Source organism: Mauremys reevesii, linkage group 4 (assembly GCF_016161935.1).
Source record: "Mauremys reevesii isolate NIE-2019 linkage group 4, ASM1616193v1, whole genome shotgun sequence".
Taxonomy (NCBI): Eukaryota; Metazoa; Chordata; order Testudines; family Geoemydidae; genus Mauremys; species Mauremys reevesii.
Window position 1 is genome coordinate 86564159 of NC_052626.1, and position 19552 is coordinate 86583710.

General features: G+C 39.3%; 1 protein-coding gene across 8 annotated transcripts in view; it reads left to right on the plus strand.

The window, feature by feature from the left end:
• The window catches only part of GAS2 (growth arrest specific 2), a 168647-nt gene that overhangs the window by 92983 nt on the left and 56112 nt on the right, over positions 1 to 19552 (plus strand). For all 8 annotated transcript variants that reach the window (XM_039536369.1, XM_039536377.1, XM_039536370.1 and 5 more), the window contains 2 exons: positions 10077 to 10140; positions 16341 to 16485. In XM_039536369.1, coding sequence (XP_039392303.1) covers positions 10077 to 10140; positions 16341 to 16485 — 209 coding nt within the window. The remainder of the gene's footprint in view (positions 1 to 10076; positions 10141 to 16340; positions 16486 to 19552) is intronic.

Genomic DNA, 19552 nt, shown 5'->3' on the forward strand with positions numbered 1-19552 from the left:
CTCTTAGCATAATGGGATCTTTATCCTGATTAGGCCCTTCGAGTGCCAATGCAGTAGAAATAACAACTCCTGTTATAGACCTTTACATTCACTTTCCCTCTGGACAGCAAATAAAAATTCAGTGGAGCTAAGAAATATAAAAGTGGTGAGATATGTCTGCACATGACATACTGGTGTTTGCATTGCTTTATGAAAGATCTTTGTGTCTTTGAGACTGCATAGCTCTGGAGATGGGTGGTTACTAAGATAACAGGTTTTTTTGTGTGTTATAAACCGAATTGATGTGTAAAACCTGTGTAAATTGTCAGTGGTACAGCAAATGTTTGCTTATCTAGTCTCCGTGGTTCTCAGTTTATTAGTCTTACTCTACCTGATTTTGTGTCCCTCTCTCTTCTTTATTATCTTGCTTGCCTGCCTATGGTATATAAAACCTGCTTTAATTAATTAGAACCACTGTTACATCTATATTTAGAATATTTCCCTGTCCTTGTCCTATAAGCTCTTGCTCTAATTTTCTGTTTTTGCCGTGTCTGGTTTTCTGAGGATGATTCTGATAATGTTTCTGTGGAGTTGTTGAAAATGTTTGAATAATTTATGATGAAATAATGGCAAAATGCCCTGAGTCCCTTGCAGGAGGGAATAAAACTGCGGACACATTTGATAAATAATAGTAATAATAATAATTGTTAATATAAATTATTTTATTAAATTTGGATCCTCCTTCTTGAGGGAGGAAAAATCATTTAATAAATCATGGAAATCATAACAGTGGCACAAATATGTACTCCCTGTGCATCCAAAGCTCACATTATGATTTATTTCTTAGACCATAATCACTCACAGATATCCTCCCTCAGAACCGGGCACTGTATAAACACAGAAGCAGGTATAATCACTGCCCCAAAGAGCTACACACTACTGATTTTAATGGGAGCTTTGGGAGTGAGGGAGGCCTCAATTCTGCAAGGTACTGAGCACTCTGGATCTGATTCAGTAATGTATTTAAGAACAAAAGATATACATCCAAATGGATTACCACTGTCGCCTACACTTCTCCCCTCAGACTTCCTGTATATTTTTAAAGCTATTGCTCCTGTGCTTAAAGTATAAGCACAAGCTTAAGTGCTCTGTTGGCGCAAGGCCAGAGTGCTCAGCCCCTGTGGGACCAAGGTGAGAATGCAGGATCTTTGGTAAGGAAGGAGAAGAAATGATGTATTTTATTTATTTTTCTAAGTACAATGATCATGTCATCAAGCAACTTGATTTTACAGAGGTTCTTAAAGGGTATAAATCCGGAAGTGTGTAAATAGTGTGTATACACACTGGACCTGATCCTGATCTCACTCATTCACACCAGTGTGAGTCAGATAAGTGAGTTCTGATTTACTCCAGAGTGATGGAGAACAGAATCTAGCTCATTACTTTTTATAAAATAGTTTGCTCTTTGGTAATTTATCGTCAAATGGGATACTTTTAGACCTTTTTAGACTTGCATTGTTCCACTACAAAGGAGTCTGTGAAGCTGAGCTGCCTCATTTCAGTGGGAACTCTGGGGCCCTTGTGCCTCAGACTGGCCCAATAGGTCTCTTTCTCCATTGCCTTTCCCCTTATGTAGTTAGTTACACCCATGTAAAGTGGGTATAAAATGCTACTAGAGCTCAATGATACCATGTCATACTCACTTTGCACTTACTATGAACAGGTATGACTGCACAAGGAGCAAGGCAGGAAAGAATCAGGCGTAATGTCTCCAGCAGTAGAGGGGACTGATGCATCAAGACCCAGGAACTACCAGCGGCATCGCTCTCTCACACCACATTTCTCCCTTCCCTCAACCCTTTACCAAATCAGCAGTATTAACACTAGCATGGAACAGTCCTGAGTACTACAACTGACCAGTACCACTCTGACCAACCACAATGCAGTTGCACAAGGGGGGGGGGGTTGAGGAGACTCCTTGCATCTCAGCACTGGTGCTCCAACATAGTGTCCCTTTCAGTCACGTCTTTCACAAACAGCATATCTAAAGAACATGGGATTAGAATTACTTACCAGCAACAACCTTATCTACGGTCCAAATTTTTGTCCTGTAGGCAAATAGTGAGTGTTGTAGTAGCATTTGCACCTGCAATATCCTGCAGAAGTTCCCCTGTGCAGGGATATAGGCCAGTGGATCCATGAGACTATGATAATGCTATTTACTAGAAGAATTTTGCATTCAATACTGAGGTTATTTTGGTATGGGGCTTAGACCTGAAGAATGTTGTACTCTGGCAAAACTCCCATTAGCCTCAATAGGAGTTTTGCCAGGGTAAGAATTATAGAATTCAGCCTGATGCACATAGTTAAGAAAGTTGAGGACTCTTTGTTAACAATGACTGTGTCTATATTCTAATGTTATTGGATGGTTATAGGATGTGGAGCCAAAGAATATTCTTCATCTATTTCTTCGAAAAGAATCTACACCGCAAGAAAAGGGTTTGCCATTAACTGTGCCAGCATGCTAATGTGTGTGATTTGTTTTAGGTATCTTTGATGGTATTGTTCTGTTCATCCTTTGTGCTTGTATATTCCGTGTGTGTGTGTGTGTGAGATGTCTGACATTGACTTCTTTTGATGCAATACAATGACCACCCTTTAGTAGAGTAGCTGCTCTAAACAGTGGTCTGCATTGTTCTAATGTTAGTAGTAGAATAAAACACAGATATCTATGTCCTCCACACTAATGTTGCTTTTTCACTTCTGTCAAAAATATCAAGCAAATATTTATTGCTTACATTTTTATATGCACAACATAGAGCAGTTTTTTCTTTGTAATACTCTTAGTATTTGCTCAGATTTCACATTTAAAAGAAAGCAAAAACAAAATAAAATCTATGACTATGCCACTATTTTTCAAATGACTATTTACAATTTGAAATATCGGGTTATATTTCATATCCACTTGCATCAGAATAAGACTTTGTTTCTATCCTTCACAGTGTTTGACTAAACAATCCACATCATTGTTGAGCGTGTCTTGTCACTTTGAGGACTATAGAAGCACCTTGAACCCTATGTTATTAGCACTATGTTAATATATACCAGTAAATCTCAAGTGTTTAGATGTTCCATAATTAATTCCATACGTATATCACAGTTGAGATTTAGAAGTCATGATACATCCCATTTGAAAAACTTTTACAGATTGAGAGATATACCAACACTATAATTGAATATAGTGAAAAAAATAGTGAAGTTGCTCACTGAGATAAGAGTGTGATGTTATCACTCTTTCTGGAACACTGAGAAACTTGAACATGGTGCAGAACAACTAAATTGAGTTTGGGGGAAGGTGGAGAATAACTATTATTTTGTTGTCATAATATTGTCCCAATATGTGGGGTTGTTTCCCTTAGGTATTTATGAAGGTTAAAGGATACAAACCTCTTTGGTATTATGGGATGGGGACCAGGTATTTGGAATGAGATTTTCAAATGCATAAAAATGGGTTATGGGCCTAAATCTCATGAAAGTCAATGAGATGTAAGTTCCTAAATCTCATTTGTGCTTTTGAAAATTTCCCCCATAAAGGTCAGGGAAAATCCGTATTAATGACATATAATACTGTAGTCACAAGTAGTGGAAATTCAACCCAACTGCTGTAATAGGCAGTGTAGGCAGTGACGCCTGTAATTAAGGTTGCCAGACACTTTCCATAAAAGCTTGTTTTCAGCTGCTTATAGCTTGCCAGCCTCAAACTGTTTGGGCTGAAATCTTCCATGGAGCATTTCTGCCTCAGGCTGAATTTTTCTGGAAAGTTTCATCTGAGGTGGTTCATCCATTCCTGAGAGTTAGGGGAAAATATGATTTGCCCATGTTAACAATATTCTTAAAATTGCTTCATTGATAAGAATGAGCACCTTTATACTTTGGAGCATTTTGCGGGTCAGGTCACCATGGTGTCAGGGATGTGCTTTTTGCCATTTCAGTGAAAATTTGCCCAGATTTGACCAAGTTATAAAGCTCTGACAAGTTTCACATGCTTGGTAGAGACTTCTTAAAATTTAGCAGCTATGTTTTCTGAAGATTCTGTCTCGGCTGAGTATGCTCCATCCTCTCTCAGTTCCTAAATGCTGACCAGACTGCAGGTGCCATCCCTACAGAGTAACTGAGTATGTTCCAGGCCAAGTCTGCAGGGGCTGAGCAGGACTTTCCCTGCAATTACTCTTCCCAGATACTGGGGCCTTCTGTGGTGCTAGGCACAAACTTGCAAACTGTCTCTTCTGCATTCTGAATGCTTCCTCGCTGGCATCCAGATAATGAGGAGGGGAAAGAAGAAATAGCCTCACTCAAGTGCAGAGGAGTGACAAACAAGGGTAGGAAGATGAAAAGATGTGGGGTGGTGATAGGGATAAGAGGTGAGGGAGGAATGTGATAGAAGCCTGGGGAGAGTTAGGAACAGGATCCAGCAGTGGGAGAAAGGGGCAGGAGCAGAGCAGGGCACAAAATGGGGGAGGATTAAAGACGGGGAGGGGGGCGGATGACACAAGTGGAAGAAGGATGGGCAGGAGCTGTGGCATCGGGGGATGGGGCAGGAGTTGTGGGGGAGAAGCTGAGAACTATATGTAGGAGCTAGGGAGCAGGGAATAAGAGCAGAATGGGACAGGGAGAAGCTGGGGTGGAAGGCAGGGGACAGGTGCAGAAGAGTCTGTAACTATTAGAGAACACTTTTCTAGAAAACCTAAAGGACTTTGTACTCAACAGTCCTTTGCTGTCTAGCAAATAGCTATGAAACCTGCAAAGTGTGAATCTCCATCCCTGTCTAGTGGGAGGCCCACATAGAAGATAACAGCCTTCTACTATTACTAGTTATTCCCTTTGCTCAAGTGGTGTCCAGTGGATCTAAAGATCCCCATCCTACTGATGAACCATACGGGAACGGGGGGAGGAGGGTCAATATGGTTTCACAAGATGAAATTGTTTTTTCTATATTTACATTTTTTTTAAAAGTTAGGAAATTGCATCCCAAAAACCTACATTAATTGAACATTAAGGTTGGAAAGTCAAGCACTCAGAATTAAGAAAATGCTCAAATTAAGGTTGCCCTTGTAACCTTAACTCAGCCCTCTTGAACATATACTTTATGATAGTCTTTAATTACGTGTTCAGATACCTTTTTTTTTCCTATAGGACCACTCCCTCATTCAGTGCCCAGGACAGTTTGTATTCTGGGGACAAATAAGACTTGTGTAGTGAAGGAGGCTGTAGGGCCAAAGCCTCATTTGTTGCAGAAGTTGGAAGGTGTGTTCTGAATGAATAAAGGGATTGTAGGAAGAAAAAGGACAGACTAAGGGCTAAAGCAGTTGAATGGCACCCTGGAGAACAGAGTTCCTGTGTGCTGCTGGGAAAAATCACTTAAACTAAAATTTTCACAGGTGTGGTTGCTGATTGCATATTCTTCATTTTCTGGGTGCCTGACTTGAAACACTGGGGTCTGATCTGTGGAAGCGTTGAGCACTCACAACTGTATCAGAGGGCAATGGATGCTAGGAAATGCTACATACACTGAAACATAAGACCCTAATTATCTCAAATGGGGCATCTCAAATTAGTTGACAAGTTTGGCTTTAATTCTATGGCTCCATTTCCATGTATAAAATGGGGATAATAATACCACCTTACCTTACATGGGTGTTGTGAAGATAAATTCATTAATGCTGTAAAACACACTAAGATGACAGCACCACAGAAAAGCCTAGAAGGAAACTAATAATTCTGTATTCAATGCAGGGTTTGGATAGTGTGCAATGAATAATGCATGTGGCCACACACTGAATGATGAGGATTTTTTTTTAAATGGACAATACCATCCATCCTGTGCACTGAATGAGTCAGAGAGCCTGTGGAAAAAGTAGTATGTTATCATGTAAATTAAAGCCTTTGGCATATGCCAATGCACAAGGGGGTCAAATTAAGTTTGCGTAGGCAGCCTTATTTCTGTCTTTTTCTGACTATGAAGTGCTTGATTTTGCAACCTTAACGTTTTTGGATGTCATAAATGTTACATGTATGTGATAAGACAGTGTGTTAGTGCTCGTTTAATAATATTGTCTTGAAATTATTATTAGAAATGCATTGAATATATGTGATAGGAAAATGAACATCAAACAAAGGGTGGAAACTTAGGTATCAGAACAGATGAATCACAAATGTATATTTTTATACAAACTGCTTGGGAGGGATTAAACTGCTATATAAACTATATAATTAAAGAATCTACATATGCTAAATGATGCACTTCTTAAGGACAGACTGAATTGTTGGCAGGAAAATACAAATGTCTCCTTTTTTACATCCATCCATCCTGAGGTCCCTTCCAACCCTGATATTCTATGATATTCTATGATCCATCCAGTACATTGACCTGGGTTGTAAATGAGAAGAGAATTTTCCCCTAAATGAAGACATAAGGGACCACACTCATCCCTGGTGTAATTCTATAGACATCAGTCAAGTTATAACATTAATTATTTTGGCCCATTGCGTCTTATTTTGTTCCTTATGATGCTTTCTTTGTCAAGATGAATGTCTATTGCTACAATTACAATAAATCTGGTATTTAGCAAACTTGTATTTGCCACTCAGTGTTTGAAGGATCAGGTAACCTTTCAGGTCAGAAAGTTGAGGTACTGGTAATAATTTAGAAACATACATTAAGTTAGATTCCAGTAAGTAATTCAGAAAATTATGAATACAGTTCCCACAGGAAGCAACAGCATACCACAGGTACAGATGTAAGGTTTCCATCTGAGTCTGTAATCGCTCACTCCAAAGAGGAATTTCCTCTAATCCATGAACTGTATTACTTGTTACTGAATATATGTATGTACTGGTAGCAAGGAACTGCTTTTTAACCCTTGAACGCAGACACTCATTAAACAGGATTCCTACCTTGCTCCAGTGCAGAAAATGCATGGGCATTTTCCTCAAAAATCACAAAGACAGACACAGGTTTTCCTGTTCAGTTCCACATTTATAGTCTGAAATACCTGCTTACATCATTGTCAAAGGATAACATAAATGAAAGTCACACTGGCATAAAAAGTTTAGAAGATTTCCACACCTTCTATCACACCTTCCATCAAAGATCTTAAAGCACTTTACAAACACTGAATTTAGCCTCACAGCGCTTCTGTGAGAAATGAAGGCTTTGTTCCCCCCATTTTGCAGAGGGAAAATGTGCAGAGTAGCAGCCACATTTCAAAAAGTGGATACTAATATTGAGTACCTACAGTTTGAGACAGAAGGCATCTCAAATTGAGCATCCAAAAAAGGCCCCCACAATCATTGCTCACTTCTGCAAATTTTGGCTTTAGAGATTTTCTCAAGTTCACATAAGAGGTCTGTAACAGAGGTAGGAATGGAACCCACATCTTCTGACTTTCAGAACTTTGTCTTAAATCCTGACCACATTGCCTTGTTAGCTAATAGTACATTTAAAAGCATTAGTTATAAAAATATAAGAATTCTGTTTTGAGAATCTAAACTATTTCCAGTGGGTACTGTATTTTATACAGAATGGCCTTTGTTTTCCCCCAAAGTTCATGAATGTGCATGCTGGTATAGTCCTCAGGAATGCTAACATTTTGCTGTTAGAAATACTGTATCACCATATTCTTATCACATCACCAGATGTTTGTTTTTATGGTTGGTTACTGCCTGCACAGCTTGTCATGCTCTAACAATGATTTCACTCTTTCACATTGTTCATTGTGAAATGCATGAAATGTGTCTGGAGCATTGTGGGTCAGATTCACTGGAGCACATTGTTTTCATTTAAGAAGTAGAAGTCTGAGCATTGGCAGAGACTTCATGTCCTTCATTCAAACCTTCTTCTTATGTTTACAAATACTTCCCCCCCAAAATGCAGTCCCCCTTGCCCAGCCTTACATCAGATGCAGGGGCGGCTCCAGGCCCCAGCACGCCAAGCGCGTGCTTGGGGCGGCATGCTGCGAGGGGCACTCTGCCGGTCGCTGGGAGGGCGGCAGGCAGGCACGCCTGTGGGAGGTCTACCGGAGCCGTGGGACCGGCGGCAGGTTGAGCGCCCTCCACGGCATGCCGCCGTGCTTGGGACGGTGGAATGTCTAGAGCCGCCCCTGATCAGATGTGTGCAGATGTAAAGTAGAGGTCAAAAATATTTGCCCCCTATACCCCACCAAGATATTTCCAGAACTGGTTTATCCAGTGTGTTCTGGCTGTTTATTTATATATTTCTTAGCATTAAGGTACATTTAATATATTGATTATGTTGAAAGAGTTTTCAGGTGGAAGCAGCAGAATATATGTCTGGGCCATCGGTGTACTTTTTTTTTCTTAAACATATTGGTTTCTCAGTAAGATTAAGTCTTCCATCCATGAATTAGTTTATGGCAAGGAAGAATACTAGGAAGGATAGAGTGTCCAGGTCTTTTTTTACATCTCTGATATGTCTAACAACAGATGGCAGTAGAATGGAAATTCTGTTCCCAATGCTTTGCCACTTTATTTTTCTGCTATGCAGTTTTCCTTCTGGAAATATTTTTGGTTCAGATTCTAGGAGGAAAATGCATATATATTTTTTTCAAAGTATTGCTGAATATACAATCCCAAAAGTCATTGGGACAGATCCTCAGCTGAGTAAATTGTCATAGTTCCGTTGATATCAATAGAGTTATACCAATTTACATCAGCTGAGGATCTGTCCAACTTTGTATTAATTATATTCAGAGATATCTGTCTCAGCAGTTCCCACTCAGAGGTCCCTGTGTACAGCATGTAGGAGAAGATGAAAACTTCTTTGACTTTAAATTTTTAGCCTCTGAGGCACCTATTGAGAGGTGTTTTTCACCTGGCTAAGTCAAATGAGTCAGCAAATTCCCTATATGTTCATATAACATCTATCTAAGCTCTCATGAACACAAGTAAGATAGACCGATTTCTCTGCCACTAGTCTTCTGGTTCATGATTCATTTATTCTTCAGGTGCCAAATTGAGCCCTGGAGTAAGAAGGCAAATATTCCATTAGACAAGGGGAAACTTGTCCATTTACACCAAGGTCTGAATTTATCCCCAAGAGCAGGATTCCACTAAGACAGGTATCTCTGGAGAAAAGAAAACAAGGTACCTATAATTCTTATCCTCTGAAGCTATACTTCCAAATGGATTGCTCATCACTCACACTTCTCCCCTCAGATTTTTTGTATATTTTCCTTATGTATTTTACTAGGCCTCTTTGGGGGTAGGAGGGTGTTACCGTCTCCAAGTTTTTAAAGGAACTAATATTGGAACATGATGGTGCTTCCAAAAGTACCTGACCAAGTGGTCCATGAGGTACTGCAGCTGCCTCCAAAGCTTAAAAGCTATGGGAACTCTCTTTCCTCCCCCCCCCCCCCACCAGGTCTTGCACTGGACCCAAGCATGGCAATTTGCATAGATACATATCTTCAGAGAACAATATTTACAGATAAGTAGCTTTCTTTTCAAGAGCTGAGTGACTTCCTTGAGTACCCTAAACACACATTTTATTCAGAGGGAGTGCTTGGGTGCACAAGTAATACAGGATCAAGTTTATAGAAGGATTTATCTCCACTAATATAATTTTAATATTTGCTCATTTAAGCAGAGGAAGAAAGACGGTTTCCTACAGAAAACATCTTTTTAGTTTATAAAAAGTGATCCAGAACCCTTTGATATTTCATTAGTTTTTTAATGTTCTTTAGGAGCCCTCCATTTAATATATAATGGTTATAGGTAGGCGTATTATACCAAATTGTATAAACCAAGCTTTGGTGATCTAGGCTGGGATTTTCAAAGGACCCTATGGGAAATTCAGTGGGAGTTGGAAGCTCCTTTGGAAACGCTACATCTTGGGTCTTAATCCTGAACTCTTTATTCAGGCAAAAATATCTTAGAAGCCAATGGCAGTTTTGCCTAAAAGAGGCATTCAGGACTAACATGCTATTGACAGCCATTAGTAAGCTGGGATCTGTTTATTACTGAAACCCTTAAAATACCCTTTATTGTAAATATTTTCTATCTTCATTTTGCTTTTGCAGTCCTCCACAAGCAGCCCAGAGAAGTGTGTCTTTGTTTGCTGGAACTTGGAAGGATTGCAGCCAGGTAGGTGAAAATATTTAGAGAATTAAAAAATATTTATATTTTGATAGCAGTGGCTACTGAGAGACTTACTAACTCGGTGCATCTTCATGTTAACATTTACACTGGCCAGGGTCAAGGCAAACACCCACTGATAGTTACACAAGAACATCTTGTGGGCAGTTGTTCAAACAATATAATCAAATCTCCCTTAATATAGCAATATGATTTTTCTGCTGTCTTCATATTGCAAGGGGGAAACTGATATGAAAAGAAGTTTAAAATTAGAACAGGATTTTTCTAAATAAAGTTGTTAAATTCTTACTCCTTATAATCATGTCTCTGTAACTAATCAAAACTATTTTCTCCCTAAATCTTCTATATTAGCATCTAACCCTGATCCCACTGAGGTCAATGAAAGTTTTCCCACTGATCTCAGTGGTAGTAGAATCTGCCTTCAGATAACCTAGATCTGATTTCATTTACTCTGGCTGTAACCTCATTGACTTCCGTGGCGTTACTCCTGATTTGCACCAGTCTAAGATAAGAATCAAGCTCAGAGATTGAATCTCTGCTACTAAGACAGCTCTTGCTCTTGCTAGATTCTGTCTATGCTTTGTTCATAGAGGTCAGATTGTGATATCCTTACATAGTCACAGTGAACTTGTAGTCCCGTACATGAAATCAAAGGGGCTACTTATGGAGTAAGGTATTTTCAATGTTAGTAAGGATGTCACAAGCTAGTCATAGGGCACTATAACTCAACAAGGTATCATTCTTTGTTGTTAAGAAAAAAATTGCTTTTAATTCATTCATGTCTTGAAAAGCAACTTCACTAAATTGTTCCCTCACACCCATGCAACCCCATTCCAATGGGGATTGCATGGGAACGAATGTAGAATTTTGCCAGCTGCATTTGACGTCTTTAACTTAAGTTTGTATATCCTGGGTTTTCCCATTTGAACTCTTTCATAGCAGTGTATCCCTTAGGTGTAAAAACAAATTCCAAGCCATATTGTGCTATCACTTATTAAGCACAAATTTGCATTTAAAAAAAAAGACCGTGCTGTTTATTTTGGTTTATAAAAGATACTCTTCATTTCATCATCCCATGCAGTCAATGGGAATTTAATGTTAAAAAAAAATGTATCAAGATACGGTGTAAAGAAAGTCTCTCTCTGGGGCACAGCCCTAGCTGGGCTGAGGCCCCTCAGCATGCCCAGTTGTCACCATAGGTTGGCCTAGTACAGGCCACAGCCTCCTAATCCTTGCAGTGGACCCCACCTTGTGGGCCTGCTTACTTTGTTTCCAGGTGGGGGGAAAACAAAAGTTCAGATTCAACACAAAATAAGGCCCCTCCTGGGTCCAATAAAAAAGCAAAAATGTTTGTGGCACCACCTTACTTCAGGGGTACTTACTTTGTTGGAGTCCTTACAGCTGGGTAGCCAAGTCAGTCTTTCCCTATCAGAGTTGCCCCAGGGGTCTCTGGGCTCCTCACAGAGCTGCGGGAGTTTCTTGCATGATGGTTACTTCTGCTGCACAGGAGCCACTCCAGCCACCCCTTTCTCAGGGCTTCCTCCCTTGCTGACTGCAGCTCCCTCCTTTTTAAAGCCCTGCTCCCTACCATGCATGATTGCCAGGGCTGGAAAGGTGGGGCTACCTTAGCACACAAAGCCTTCCAAGCCCCCTTCCCTTTCACACATGGCTTATATTTTAGCCAAACTGGGAGCAGAGTAACAGGCAACACCTTCTTCCCATTTTAACTTGTTCCTTTTCCTCCCCCCCCCTCAAATCCTATCCCAATATGGGATTTGAAAACTCTCTACAGCCTAGTAAGTTTTCAAGATGCACAGGAAATGGTGGAAGGGGTAACATAACAGGGTTATGCCATTTAAATGACAAGTATCTAATGGCGTTCTTGCTTTAAGTGTGCTAAAATCTGAGCTACGTGGGAGACAAGAGTGATTTGAATAGACTCTGTGTTTTGTATGTTGGCTGGATTTAACAAAGAAAAAAGCATTTTAATAAACTGATCTCTGCTATAGCTATTGCTTTAAATTACCGATGGGGAACAATAAGATGTTAAACAGACATCTTTCTTGCTTTTTAAAGCCCGGCTCACCCTGAAGATCGAACTAACTAAACTAACAGTCTGTGGGGCCTGCTTGTCGGAACAGGAATCTCACTGATATAATATTAAAAAGGACCTTCTACAGAGTCCTAAGGAATTAGGAAAGGAAGAGACACTGAGCAGTTATAAATACATTTTTCTTCCTCCTCCAAAAGTACAAGGAGGTGTTTGGAGAGAGCATCCATTCACCATTAAAAGTCACCTATGAAATCCTCAAAAACTATTTTCTCAGATTTCAGTGTTTAGGGCCTGATTGAACTCCTAGTCAAGCCACTGACTAGTGGGTCTTTCAATTGATTTGAATGGGAGTTGGATCAGGCCTTTACTGAGTGATAGATAGTACAGATGGTTTTTTTGTGGGGGAAACCAAAACCTTCCCCTCACCCTATTAAACTGGCATTGTTTCTAGAAACAAACCTTTTAAGGGTCTGTAAAGACTGGAGACTTTTTTCAGCTGTAACTGGAATGTAGACGAAATAGAGAGAAAAAAAATCTGATTTCATTTAAACAGGTGTAAATTTAGAGTAACTATTGACATCAATGGAATTACTCCAGACCATAATTGACCGCTGAATTTGTCTGAGGGAGTTTCTCATGAGATTTTCAGATTACTTATTTTGCTGATCAAGGGTCTGATTCCCCTTTTGCTTACATCAGTGTAACTCCATTGACCTCAGTGGAGCTACACTACTTTATATCTGCATTACTGAGAAGAGAAGCAGGCCCTAATTGGGGGAGATAGCCATTAAACTGCCTGACTTTTTTGGTTTCTTATCAAAACAGAACCCAAACATTGGGCCATGTTGTGTCTTGGTAGCCTACAATGAGGGCAGAGCAAAGTCAGCCTTTTCCAGACAAGAGGTAGGCACAATCTGTCCTCTTCTAGTTTGCACATCACTATCAGGTACATGTCACTGTGTAGATGCTACCAGTTACTCACCATACATTATGGAAGCCTTCATTATTAAGAAACCATCTAAATAGTTTTCAGTATGTTTTCATTAGTGATTTGTGCCTAACTTCTGTAACAGTTCAGAGAGCTGGACTGATACTGTATGCCCACTCAGCAGAGTGACTTGATTGAGCTTATTCACCATTTGTACAGAACACATCATCTAGCAAAGAGAGAAACTATTGCAAGTTACTACTGGAGCTTTCACTTAAATGACTGAATGTGAAATTTCAGAAATGGTAAAATTTTTGAAGAAATCATCTAAATAAATAATAAAAGAACACCCTCTAACAGTGGGTTGGCCTTTCATTAGTGAAGAGTTTATTTGTATTTCAGGCTTTTTACAGACCTTCAGGGCCTGAGCCTGCTGTAGTAATCTGTGGTTCCAATCTTGCGGTCTTTGCTTATGTGAGTAGTTCCAGTTGAAGTATACTCATGAGAGTAAGAAGTGCAACATCAGGGACAGTGTTAGACAGAGGGTCAGCCCATTATAAGAAACTAAAATCTTGTTCTGCATGTAAACAATTGTTAATCAGCTACTGGCCCCAATCAGTAACTTTCCTGATTTTTCTCTTTTGTCCATGTGATGGAAATTAAAGCAGGAAATGTGAGTAGAGTGTATAAGACTCACAGACTTTTCATTCAATTAATACAATGAGCCAAATTCTGTACTGACTGATCCCACATGAGTGGATTGATAGTCCTTGTGAAAGATGGATGAATCCTATGGGGGTAAAATGCAGTACTGACTTAAGCTATCCAGTTCCATTGCAATCAATGGGATTGTGCAGGTCTGATTCATTTTCATACTCTTGTAAAGTAGGAGTAGCTCCAGTGAAATAGTTGGAATTACACTGAGGTAAAATTGACATAAAAGAGAGCAAAATCAATCTCTCTACGTGTGTAAATATGCCTTAAAGGATTCTTACATTCTGGAAAGCGAATTAGGTGCAAATATATCTGTGAGCTGCTTTTTTGGTGGTATGACATGCAATCACTAAACTGTCTGTTCTACCAAAAGAATTGGAATTCTTCTTACGTGGCTGTAAAACTTTTTTTTTTTTTTTGGATAAATCAGCCCCCAGATGTCTTTTGTTTGAAAATTATAGTCTGTTGAGAAGTTATATCTTTCTGGTATTGTACTTAATTTTTCCTTGGGAAAAATTGGAAGTGGTGCTCTTAGAAGTCTATCGGAGATCATTTTACAGTCTGATGCTGCTCTATTTGTAGTTATGGAGAAGACAGGCTAGAAAGGAGCAGACAAGGAAATTCCCAACATAGTTCTCAGAACAGGGCTTGTACCTTTTTTTGCACGGCAAGCCACTGTGAGACAAGCAGAAGGATTTCTTTGTCGATTCCTCTAATTAAGCTGTTTGATTGTGATGCAATACATGGAGGATATATGTTTAAATTTAATTTCCACTGATTAGTAGAAAGAAGTTTGTTAAAATTATCTATAATAATTATATACTGTCTATTGTAATGATAGAAATCAGGTGAGTTAGATTCTGAAAAGCAGCAGAAGCAAAGAAGCAGCATTAATGCGAGTGGGAACAGTTTATTTGATGAATAAGGCCTCATGCAGGTGTACGCTTAGAGCCCAGGGGAATTTAATGATTTACAGCATGTCAGCATCTGCAGACAGACAGGAAGTAAATGGATTGTATATAAGTGTTCGCTCCAATGTTGGCTGACTTTTCGTTAGGCAGACTGCACCAGTTAGCAGCCAATACAAGCACAGATTTGGTTCTTAGTTTTCTGGGTATTAACTTACTACGCAGCAGTGTGATTAGCTTATAATTTGTAATGAAAAATGCAAGGGCCAATATCTACACTTATGCCCTTTGCCTATATGACTTTAAGTTCTATGATAATGTTAGTCTTTAATACTTGGTATATTTTTGGTACAGAACGTTAGTGGCTGGGTCATCAGCTGGTGTGAATCAGCGTAGTTCTGGATCTGGCCCTGGGTTTTTATTTTACACAATACAATATGTATTTTCACTATAGAATTGGTTTGATGTGAATACCTATATTTAGGTCTTTAACTAAAAGGAAATTATCATATAAAATATATTTTCTTTTCTTGTTCAGTTGAAAAAGAAAAAGATGGGGTGAAGTTCAGTGGTTAGTTCTGTGAAGTGGGCATCAGGATTCTGGGATTCTGTTCTCAACTCTGCTACTCACTCATTATATGACATTGGCCAAGTACAGAGCCGCCCAGAGTGTGTGTGTGTGGGGGGGGGGGGCAAGTGGGGCAATTTGCCCCAGGCCCTAGGCCCTGCAGGGGCCCCCACGAGAATATAGTATTCTATAGTGTTGCAACTTTTTTTTATGGAAGGGGCCCCTGAAATTGCTTTGCCCCAGGCCCCCTGAAACCTCTGGGCGGCCCTGGCCAAGTAACATACAACCAAACTTGTAAAAGTAACCACTGAATTTGGGTGCCTCAATTTTTTGAGTGCCAAACTTGAGACCCTTTAAGATTTTCAGGGATTCACTTCAACTGGAACAGTAAGTACTGTGCAGTTCTTAAAAAACAAACAAACAAAAAAATCCACAGATTCAAAGTTGGTCTCCCAAAAATTGAGGTGCATAATATCAGTGGCCACTCTTGAAAAAATTTGGCCTGAATCTGTCTCCATTTACCCATCCATAAACTGGGCATAATACCTATTACAGTGGGTTATGCTCAGGTTTAACAGATTAATCTTTTCTCATATAGATTTATTATGAAAACTATTTAAGTTTTCATAATTCCTAGAAAAAGTCTGAGAGGATGGTGAAATGCGAAGTAGATGGTCTCTGAACTGAACTCTCATATCATAACAATTTTGGGATGTGTCTATCACATACCAAATACCATATCACATATTTATAGATGTTTCCCCAACAAACAACAAGCTGAAGACTAAGTGCATTTATTGTAAATTTGATTAAATGAGAGATGCTATTTTAATTTCACACTGCATATTTATGATACTGATAGCAGCTACAATAATATATCATGTACTCATCCCTTCATTGGTGTGTTTAGCAATTCTGTGTTGCACAGCTGTGTATGTATGAAGTTTATGCGTCATGATCTATTAAGATATGAAATTATTTGTAAGCGCTGGTAATTTGTTTGTATGTTTTCAAAAGGTTTGGTGTGGAACCTCCTGGGTTAATAAAGCTGGAGAAAGAGATTGAACAAGAGGAAATACTTTCAGCCCCTCTTCCATCTCCTTCACCCTCCCCAACAAAGTCTCCGGGGAAAAAGAGCACAGGAAAACTGTTGGATGATGCTGTAAGTGTGCTTGGGCAAGCTTCTTATCATCTTCCTGACACATTCTGACATACACAGGACATAAGGGCCTGAGTTTGACATCTCACTGCATTTAGTGGTCTAACAACAAGATTTGCAAGCATCTACAATTAATATCACTTGTGACCACGATTATTTGCAGTTTGGGGAATTTTAGTGGATAGTGGAAATCTGCAATTTGGCCCAGCTTTGCAGTGCTGAAGTTCTTACTGAGGGCCAGGTCTGGCTGTCATTATTTTTATTTTATTTTATTTTTTTAAACTAGTTGTTCACTGAACTCTCATTTGGTGTTTTGCCTGAGGAAGGACTGAATCAAGACTGTGAGATTTGTCCCTTACCGACTTATACATATTTCTAACAAAACATTTCTGAGTTATTTGAGCCTCTTTTTATACTCTAGTTCTGCATGTCTCAGAGACATTGTCTCTTGTAGCATAAACAAGTGCAAAATAAATTTTTCCTCACTATTACCTAGGAAAATACATTGCTTTACAATTCATTAAGCTCTTTATACCATACTTCTCAGTTACACTCCATTAGAGGGGTTCATTTTGAAACAGCTGAAAGAGACATTTTGAAGCAATGAAGAGGTTAACTAGGAAATTACAAATATATTCTATAAAAAGAAACAGTTACTATAGTAACTGCTATATCACATGGTAGATGTACCACCTGGGAGTTACAAAGCGCTTCTTGAAAAACCTATGTGCCACTTTTGTGTTACAATGAGCAGATGGAATATAATGTTCATTCTTTTAATGAAAAAAGTATTTTTACAATGTAAATGAGTTACATTTAATTTTTATATTTTGTGTCATCTTTAACTATGCAAACCCACTTATTGCTTTTCTAGGAGAATTGTGGAAAATGCAGGTATGTTTAGAATGGAAGAGGTGACTGTATATCTCAGGGGAACAGAGAAGAGAATATGAAGGCTGTCTCCAGCCATCTGCTTTAATTTAAAAAGCAGTAGGGATAGAGAGGGTTGAATTTATCTATTTAAATTCCTGATCCTCACTGCCCCCAGACTCACAGACTATAAACTAATGGCAGCACTCATACAATCCAGACACAAAAAAATAAAACAGGGTTTAATTTTGCACTCCACTTCCATAGTTTATTTTTAAATTCCAGTCAATAATACTTCTATGCCCCTAAGGCCAGTGAGGTTGCAATGGCAAATGCAACAGTAAGGGCTCAATTATCCTCTGGTTTGTACCAGTTTTTACACTAGTATAAATTGATTGGCTTTGATTCTCCCCAATATTGAGCTGCTCTATGCTACTTACCCAGAACAAAGCAACCCTAAAGGTGGCAGATCTGACTACTAGAGGCCTCCTCCTGCTCAGGTGAATCCTTGGCAGCATAGAATTATCATAACAGGTCCTACACCACCTTTCTGCTGGCTTCTAGTATAAGGAGTGTCACCAGAGGGTGTGGTTGGCATGTATTTATGTAGTGGCGATCCCTTCCTGTTAGACCCTCTGGGCCACAGCCAAGCTGATTTGGGGAGCATTTAGAGGATCACTCTGGTACACAGTCCCAAGATCAGAGGACATATAAGTCCATATATACCTCTTGCACCTCCTGCAACCTACATTTGATATGACCCATTGACTTCGGTAGAGTTACTCCTGATTTATGCGGATGGTAGAGGTCCAGAATATCTTAAGATTGGTTTGATATTCAGAATCCTGGACCTAATACTCTTGATCTATGCCAGTGTGAATGAGAGGAGAATTTCCATTGGAGTCACTGGAATAATTCTGGTGTTAAAACAATTAAGTGGCAAGAAAATCAATCCCAATAACCATTTTTAATGTGTTTAGTATAATTTCAAGCTATGAAGTAAGTTTCATGACAATATACTGCACATGTTTGAGAGAGGGAGGAATCATTCTCAGTAATTATTCCACAAGGGAAAAGACCTGGTCAGATGGTAACACTGAATCATTTTAGCAATAAGGTAGAAAGCCCTCAAATTAGGTGATAGAGCGTAAGTCAATTTTAAGCAACAAAGAATCCTGTGGCACCTTATAGACTAACAGACGTTTTGCAGCATGAGCTTTCGTGGGTGAATACCCACTTCTTCGGATGCAAGCCTTGCATCCGAAGAAGTGGGTATTCACCCACGAAAGCTCATGCTGCAAAACGTCTGTTAGTCTATAAGGTGCCACAGGATTCTTTGTTGCTTTTACAGATCCAGACTAACACGGCTACCCCTCTGATACTAGTCAATTTTAAAAGTTCCTTTTCCTGCCCATCAGCTGAGAAGATCAATTACAGAAAAAATTGTTAGTTAACTTGTTCGCTTTTTACATCTATCAATATCCCCAGTCACCTTCAACAAAAAGAACATTCCTTTGACAAGTTAAAATTTTCCCTCAAGTATAAAGCCGAAATCCTAAAGCCTCCTACTCTGTATAACAGATCTGTTCCTGTATTTTTGTCAGACAACCAAAATATCTAACAGAGCCCCAGTACACGACCCTGACATTTTTCCTGTCTAAGACAGTGTTACTCAAACTTTCATCAGTAAGTTATTCTAACAGCTTTCTTTCTGTTCTCAGTCTCTTTTTATGGGGCCTTAGTTTACAAACTGGATCTGAAAAGGTCTGTTGAGTGTTACATGAAGTGGACAAAACCTTTGGAAAGTTCCCCCTGCATTTTGTTTCATTTGACATCAATACATTAGGTCAGCTTTCATCCAAGAGAAGGACAGTATGCGGAAATGATTGCCTTCATGCACTTGTCAGTGTTGTTTCTTAGCGGAAGTGCTATTTGAATGTCAAATTAGAGTTCACTCAACCAGATCTGCTCTTTGACATTGATGGTTGTGCTACTTTAAGATCACCTAAAAGTTCAGAATATACATCTACTAAATATTAATGTCACTGGTTTCGCATTCAAAGCTGAATTCTCAGTTGGAGCTGAAGTTTGGCTGATGTAAATGAGGAATGGGACAAAAGTAGCTTTCAACAGCCCTTGTTCATCCCTGATCCCCGGGCTTTGGGGTCCATTTTTTACACCAGTAACTTAGAGAAGCCTC